This window comes from Amphiura filiformis, chromosome 6, assembly GCF_039555335.1.
Source record: "Amphiura filiformis chromosome 6, Afil_fr2py, whole genome shotgun sequence".
Classification (NCBI taxonomy): Eukaryota; Metazoa; Echinodermata; class Ophiuroidea; order Amphilepidida; family Amphiuridae; genus Amphiura; species Amphiura filiformis.
In genome coordinates this window covers 63,046,127-63,055,129 of record NC_092633.1, presented here as the reverse complement: position 1 = coordinate 63,055,129, position 9,003 = coordinate 63,046,127, and the positions used below count along the sequence as shown (strand labels likewise).

Sequence of the window (9,003 nt, the reverse complement as noted above, 5' to 3'; positions counted from 1 at the left end):
TGTATACCAAGCCATGAAATTGCAAACATTGAATTTTAAAAACTTGGAAATAAACTATTCATTCGCCTTAGGTCAGCAAGAAAGCTACCCATACATTGCATATTATATACTAGGAGTTATCAGCCTCGGGTGTCCTATTTGCTAAAAAAAACCTACATACACACATGGTGTTAGATAATAAGCAAGTTCATGGTATGTCTAAGACACTAAAAGAACATTAAACATAAACAGTTTAAAAAACAAGAACAACCTGACTTACCCTGTTTAACAAAATGCATTTTTAGTCCTTGGATTAGTAATATGAACACTAGAGATGGAACTTAACATTTGATGACATTATGTTTACATGACAGGTGTACGGATATTATCATGTGTTTGTTTATGAGCATGCCGAAGTAAACATGTACATGGCTGGAAACTATTTTAATTCATACTTGGCTTTCATTGTCCACACATTTCATTTAAAATGTCCTTCATAATAATGTTCATACCTCAAAATTGTACATGTACATGAAGAGCTCGGATGTAAAAGCAGATAAGTGCAATTTTCAAACTTTTTAAGTTAAGGCCATCAACATACAATGGCTTTAAATTGACACTTACTTTAAAAATTCTAGCAGATTTATGAAACTATGATCAAAAGTAGCAAATTTTTCCTTATTATCTTTTTACATTTCATCACTTCATGCCTTTGTCTCAAATTGAGAAAAATTGATATATCAGTTTTTACATCTGAACTTAACTCTTCATATACTTGTACTCCATCGTTCATTGTACTATAAAAATATTTTTAAAATGAATGAACATGTCCCTTTTCTTTCCTCTGCATTGTACTTACAGTAATATTTTAATCCAAAATATAGTGAATTGCATAGCTTTTTGAAAAGTTTTGTCACATACTTATATTGGCAAATATTTCCTTTTCGTTTGTTATCATGACAATAGTCGTTATTTTTAGTCTTATTCTAAGAAGTACTTGCATAGAAAGAAAGGTCATTCAATAACTTTCAATTGAATTCATTTTGGTAGATTTCACTAGCATAATATTGCACACTAAAATACTAATTAAACTCACTGTCATAAATGAGTGTCTTATTTTTTTTTTTTTTTTTAAAAAAAATCATATTAAATTTTAATCATCACTTTTGAAATTTGATGCAAATTTGGTAGAAAAGCATTAATACCATCAAAATGGTCCAAAATCAATTAAATGCAACTAATCATGTATGAATGCAATTTATTCCTCATTAGACTTAACACGCATCACTGCTACTAAAGTGGAATTGAAAATACAAACACACTAGGAAGTGCTTAAAATATTTATATGGCTAACATACCTGAAAAATGGTAGTTCATTAAATCAAAGATCAGGCACAGAGGTCAGATCTGTGAGTATCTTTTCTCTGCCATATTATTAGTCATTTTAGGGTGTTTTGCTCTAATTATTTGTCTATCTTTACTTTTGAAACAAAGATCAATATTTATTTCACAATAGCGGAGCTGTAAAAAACATAAAATTGCCATCTGATTTGAGCCAGCTAACACATTTAGACTTTATTACTTTAATTCTAGTAAAATAATACACTCTTCACTGCATTATTTTTCCTTTTGATTTTCTTCCTATTTAATTTGAGCAAAGTAGTATTTGTTACTACAGCGCATGCCATCATGATTTATTTGAATGCAAGTCATGTCATGATAGCTTTTATAACAACAATATATCACAGGTCTTTAGGGGAATCCGTACAAGTAGTGTGGATGTGCAATTCTCACTACCCAAATTTGTGGGGGAACCATATGGGGAAAGCATATTTTTATTAGCTAAGCGTCGAAGTATTAAAATATAAAAACCCCGGCAAGCCTACCCATAGCAGGACCAGATGGCGATGGCAGGCAGCTAGACGTTATGCAGGCAGGGAGAATGAACTATAGCTGGAATGAACAGAACGCACATTTGTTGGCTGGTTTCATGGCTGATTGTATTGAAACAAAACACCATGAACTGAATTATTAAACCCAACATTTGCCATGTCTGGATGTGGTTTCAAGGGACTAAGTGCTTTAGTTAATATAAAACAGGTTTCTAAATTGTAACGTTAGAATACAATCTCTTCTCCTCTCTACACAGCAGATGGCTTTTTTTTTCAATGTGAATGAATATCTTGACATTTAAAAAATTGAATATTCCTCAAAAGTTGTTTACAAAATTTAACTTTTGAATATATTAATAATTTGGTTTATTGTATTTCAATATTAATAATTCACATTTTAATTATTTTCACAATGTTAATCAGTCATGTGACACAAACGTGCCATCAAATCTCTTAAACGAACAGGTATTGTGCGAGGAAAATTGTGCGTAGTTAACTAATGAAAGAAAATAGTAGCACGGAATCCTAACCGCCTATTTGTTCGCATTAAGTACCCTGAGGATGAAATCATTGGTTTATTGCATGCCTGGTGTTTGATGGCCGCTGCATGCACTCAAGTGGAAGATCAAAATTAATAATTTATGCAATACTCAAGTGGTAAGGCTGCTGACTACCACACTATGCATACCTAATCAACCCTTTGCCACTAGTGATCCCATTTAAACAATTATGCATGTCCCTATTGTTTCCATAATAATTCATCAATTTTCCCAGGATTCATCTCTAGTTTTCAGATGTTTACTGGGCCGGTTGGTTTGATACAGCATTTGGTCAGTCACACTCTTGATATTGACTGTTCACATATTGCCAATACCTAATTTGTATAATTAATGTTGCTTACTGTACAGATAACTCTGTAATCAATAAATTATATCCATAGCTACCATACCATAGTAGTATACCAACTTACTGCTGTCAATTTTTTCTACTTCAGGCTGCAATTCGTACTAGCTGTCAAATAGTGGCAATGTTTTTTTACATCTTTATGGATATAATTTATTGTAGGAATGACTTATTATTATGATTTTTGATATTACACCACTGTCAGAGTAAAATGTTCACTAGGCTATACTGGTATAATATGAGCTAAATGTCAAAAGTGATTCATCTGCCACAACATTTTTTCCCTAAAAATCTTGATCTCATTAATTTACATTATGAAAGCTGACAGGTATGTGAGGGGTGGAAATAAAACATTAGATGCCGGCATGAAGGGCACAGGTATCGGCATGTACAGGCATGTACTTTCATAATCATCATAATGTCTATATTATATTGGTAAAGTTGGAATCAAGTCACTCAAATCCAACATAATTATGCACCAAGTCATCATCTAAACTGACTTTGCTTTCATGGAGTACATGCTTGCAATTTATGTCACCAAATTTTGATTTTTACCAAATTTCAACCTACAAAAATCCAACCTGTTTTACTTAGTAGGTAAAATTATATATATTATTTCTTAATTGCTGTTTGCAGTAATTTAAAACCTCTCTTGCAGTTGTCTTATTTTTGTATTTTTTAATCTGATATTCATTTCAGCCTAAATAACAGACCACAAATGAAGCTCTCACACGGCCCCAACTCTAGCACAAGTAGCTCATCTAAATTACCATCTTCAATTGCAATCTTGTGCTCTGTCTCATATACTGCGGAAAAACAATGCATCTCTATCTCGGCTGTAAAGGTGTGAGTGAATAGTCAGTAGGGAATAGCAACAACTATCTGTGGATGCATATCTTCATCTTTCTTTTACAATTCTATGGCCTCCTCCGCTATAAACTAATCTCTTATTTATGCATACTTTGATTTTAATTTGATATCAATTGAGCATAGGCTAGGGTAAATTTGATACTAAAATGATCGTTGTCGGAAGATGGGTCTTCCAATAATGGATAGATAATAAGTACTAGTTATTTTGAAAACTTACTCTCAGAAGAGTTGACATTGGATTTGCTGTCACACTTAAGTTTTGATATTGATCAGTTTGACTCTTGGAGGGCTGAAGAAGCGTAATGGCTCTAATATGCTGCATAAATTTTATAAGACTTCAAATTTGGAATTGCCATAGAGCCGAACTACATGTACAGAAAATATCAATACTTTACGACAAACAAATCATCAATTTCCGCATCACTTTCAGAATCCATTTCTAAACAGTTATTAATATCCTCTAAAAGATCTCAGATTTAATTATTTGATCTTATTTCCCTTTCTTTATTTTAACACCAATTCAAAGTTTATCTAATTTTCTTCTTTGGGTGTTTTATGATCACTGTATATTTACAATAAATTAGTCCAAGAGGCCATGTGTCTTAATTAAACCTAGCAAATGATTTACAAACTTACATACATTTTCACGATTATTACAATAATTTTATGTTTATTTTATGTCATGTAAAATTCAAATATATAAGTTCCATCTCATGAGTACACATTTTCATCGAGTTGTAGATAATGAGTTTTCTTTAAAAAACGAATAAGAATAGGAAACAAGAAATGTTCCATGATAAAAAAACAACTACCACTTTATTTAGTGCATGCAACCAAATAGTTCACAGAGGGAACATGATTGGAAAATCTAAATCTGTCAGAATTGATCTAATAGGCAACTAATGGGCCTAATTGATTTGTATGCACATGGGTTACGACTTGGGTAAGGACAGGCTAACTAAAATAGAACTAAATCAGTTGATCATCACAAACAAACATTGAAAACAATCTTTAAATCCATACAAAAAGTGGAATAGTCAGCTGCAATTCAAATCTAATCAAATAACTAATTATTATCAATATCATATCAGCTAATTAAAAGTACAACAGGTTGGGTAAAATACTACTGTAAACATTCAAATATTTTGTGAACAAACATGTATGGGTTGGAAGTCAAATAGGTTTTCTTTTTTTTGTAATTTTTTTCTAATTTTTTTGGATGTCTGGTCTACAGAACACCGGGTATTTTATTCAAAATATTTGTAAATGAGCATCATCATAGCAATACATAATTCATAATGACCATACAATTGTAATTATATAACACGAAAAATCTGATTTTTTAAATATTTTGCCTACGATATGGAATACTGCTTTAGAGGCAAGATGAATTTTCTTTTTTTCATGAAAATGCTAATATAAATATGAATATAAGATTATTTTTTTGCACAATTTATACAAATCATGCATTAATTAATGATGTAGCTAAAATTTCCAGACATATCATCTTTGATGACGTTCCAGGACAAGAGATAATGGCATATATAATAATACTAAAAGTATGACTGCAAGAAAAGGGTCAGAGGTTATCACACTAAGAAACAGACCATCTTTTTGGCACAAATAAACTTTTCACATAAAGAATTAACTTGAGCAATGTAATAGTTAGAATCACAAGTGTTAGTAAAGGACTTATGAGTTAGTGTTAATCCAGTTAGATTTTAAACTTCAAGTCTCAAGACTTGTGCCCAAAAGATGAAGCTGTTGTCATAGTGGTTAAACTATAATATCCCACAATTGCCCACCATCATACATCTGTTTCAATGCTCATAGCATTGAGATTGATACCGATACAATTACCCTGCACGTTGTTGGGCCTGAGCGTATCATGCTGGTTTGGTTTTGTGCCTCCCGGAAGTATTCCTTCTTCCATCTCTACGTAGTTATCAGGGTTCAAGGGGTCCTCCTCTCCCCCGCTTTGACTGCCCTCGTCATCCTCACTCCTTTCTCCTGATGGAGGATATGGACAACTATGCACATGTGAGTACTGTCCCGAATCTTCGCTTTCAGCTTCTCTGTGATAAAAGTAGTTGAAGTTAGACACAATCACGGGCACGGGTAGAGCGATGGTAAGCACGCCTGTTATGGCACAAAGTGAACCCACAATTTTAGCACCAGTGCTCTGAGGTTTCATATCTCCATACCCCACAGTTGTCATAGTGACTACAGCCCACCAAAAAGCATCTGGGATGCTCTTGAAAATTGGATTGCCATTTTCATCTCTGCTATCTGCATCAGCAAAATAGACTGCACTGGAGTACAGTACTACACCAATACAGAGGAAAAATATTAGCAGCCCTAGTTCCCGCATACTAGCCTTTAAAGTTCGACCTAAGATCTGTAGCCCCTTTGAATGTCGTGATAATTTAAATATTCTAAACACGCGTACCAGTCGGATAACACGAAGGATGGCTAACGACATGGCTTGACTATTGCGATCTGTTGTGGACTGCGCTACCATGGTACCCACTTGGATAAAATATGGAAGTATAGCTACAAGATCAATAACATTCATAATGTTCTTGAGAAACTGAAACTTGCTGGGACTAGATACAAAACGGACAGAAAACTCAAATGTGAACCAGATTATACATATGGTCTCTATAATGAAGAATGGCTGGCGGAAGTATTCTGCCAGGGAATTTTCGGCAGCTGCTCCGTACCATTTCCTTGCGGTGATGGACTAGGCGTTGGTCCTCCACAAGGAGGGGGTTGTTGGTTTTTAGATTTAGGCATGGCTTCTTCTCCCTCATGTTTAAATTCTGGCATAGTCTCCATACAGAAGGTTATGATCGAGACTAGAATGACTACCATGGAAATAATGGCTACTACTCTGCCTGCTTTAGAAGTTTCTGGGTATTCAAAAGTTACCCATATTTTTTCAAAAGTTGCATTTGTAGGTAGGATTCTCTCTTCTTCTTGTATGAACCCTTCATCCTCTCGATATTTCAACATAGCATCTTCACCTAGATCATAGAATTTGATTTCCTCTGTAAAGATATCTAAAGGCACATTGACTGGTCTCCGTAATCGACCACCACTTTGATAATAATACAGGATGGCATCAAAGCTTGGTCGATTCTTGTCAAAGAAATACTCATTTCTTAAGGGATCAAAATAACGGAGTCGTTTTTCAGGGTTTCCGAGGAGTGTATTTGGGAACTGTTGGAGGGTTTTTGCTTGGGTTTCAAAACGTAACCCACTAACATTTATTGTGATTCGTTCCCAAGCTTGTCCACTTCCAATTTCATCTCCTGGGCCATCATCGCTTTCATCGCCACTGTCTTCCTCTCCGTGGTCTAGTAGACGTGGTAATGATCGACAATCTGCCCCTGCTGAATTTCGTGGCGCATATGAGTGGGGGTTCCCATCCATCCCAATTAGGGACGAGGGCTCCATTTTTCTCCACCACGGTCTTGGGCGAGACCACAAGGGGTTTAACCCCCAGCGCTCGATGAACTCTATTTTGCCTGACACGGTGCTGGTAAGGCCGCCACCAAATTAAAATAAAAATACACCACCCTTTTTGGTGGTGGCTCTGCCAGCGCCCGCACCAAGGCGTTGGTCTAAATATCCACAATGCTGTGTATTTGGTGGACAGCACTGCAAACAAATATGGCCAAGTTCAGAACAACACATCAGCTTCTTCCCAGATTAACAAATCCAGTACTGCTGCTGTTGTCCAATTACAGAAAGCAGATATTTCAGTCAGTGAGTTGTCTACTAGCTTGCCGCACTCGCTGCTGCTGGGTTTTTTTTAAATTTTTATTTTTTCACTTCAACACCCATGGACCCTTAATCACCAAGGGCCCCTTCATTTTGACATTATTCTAACAGCTCTGTTGTGCTAGTAGTTTTCCTTGATCCTATCCACTGCCAAATAAGAAAACACATACACGTAAATGAGTATGGCAACATACATAAATCCTTCTCCCTGTTGTAGTGTAAAATCACATCATTTACTTGCTCCGCACAAATCTCAGCATCCGAAAAAGTACTCACTTCCTCCAGCTCCAGTTTACGCGACGGCTCCACTCTCAAACCAATGCAGACAAACCACATCCACACTCTTATAACGGTACCAAGGTATCCCTCCAAGTCCAAGGACCGATGGCATGATTTTTTTCGCCGAGGTTCCTTGACCAAAAAACAGACGACGAAGGAATTATCTTCACAACATGGCGATATTGGTTAACAAGCCGAAGAAAAAAATTGCAGGTGAATTCACTGAACACCAATACCGCTTCGTTCTGCTAACGATTGGACGTGAGCTGAGCTGCACAGCTCGCAACCCATGCATCAGCATGCGGGAAAATAGAATAGTGAGGTAATTCTAAGCCCAATTGGGCTGTCAGTGTGGGGACGTTATAGAGCTCTGGTTATATGAAAATATATTAGCTTGTCAGGCGCTCTGGCGATGCTAAATCTGGCAGCACTAAGCGAGTGCCCGGATGAAATAAGAAGTTATGACGTTGTTGTGAAATTTGAATAATTGATTATCCATCTCCGAGCGAAGGCTGCTATCGTATGAAGATAAGGTCGTTGATCAAGTAGTGCGTCGACCACGACTGCACATGACAGTGAATCAAAGAGAAAGTTGCTATTCAGAAGAATTATAATATTTGATGTAATTTATTTGTTTAGACGTTTTGGCAGATATAAATACATTAAATAAAAGCCGTAAATTGCGTCTCGTACATATCCTACTGAAGTTTAATATTTTGGGTGGGATGGTCAGTGATGGATCCGAATGGCGCCGCGCCCGGGTGCAGGATCGCTGGGGGGGGAGCACTCTGATTCTGCTTCTGCTTATATTATACTCCTCTTGTAAGGCGAGGACTCAATACCAAATAGACTTCTCCGTGGTCCACTTGCCCATTTTGCATAATCTGGCTATACATTTATTAAGCATAAAACTCAGTGTACGGTGTGCAATTGATAGATTTTCTCATCTGATCTTTTCACAGTTTTCCCTCTGTTTGTTGGCTTCCCAATTTTTACTCGGGCTTTCGCTATCATTTCAGCACAAATACTGGTACTCATTTAATCATTTAAAAGATCAATTTGATACCGAAATTCACTGAACTTCATTATAACCAAAATTGCTTAGTGGTATTTGTGCAATTTTTCGCGGGTAATTGTTTTAAGAATTTGGGTATCATTGGCCCCGGACGCCACAACCCCTAGCTACGCCACTGCGCATATTTTCACCACGTTTTTATAACTTACATGTTAGCCTACACGAGGCACAGGGAGGTAAATAAGGATAATTTACTGGGTGGGCAATTTAATTTATTTT

General features: G+C 36.1%; 1 protein-coding gene across 1 annotated transcript; it reads right to left on the bottom strand.

The window, feature by feature from the left end:
* Positions 1 to 5,121: 5,121 nt before the first annotated feature.
* On the bottom strand, positions 5,122 to 7,957 carry LOC140155788 (potassium voltage-gated channel subfamily A member 1-like). The gene is given in 2 exon segments (XM_072178755.1): positions 5,122 to 6,365; positions 6,368 to 7,957. Coding segments are annotated over 2 exon segments (1,650 nt in total). The 5' UTR covers positions 7,104 to 7,957; the 3' UTR covers positions 5,122 to 5,451.
* Between the last annotated feature and the right edge of the window lie 1,046 nt (positions 7,958 to 9,003).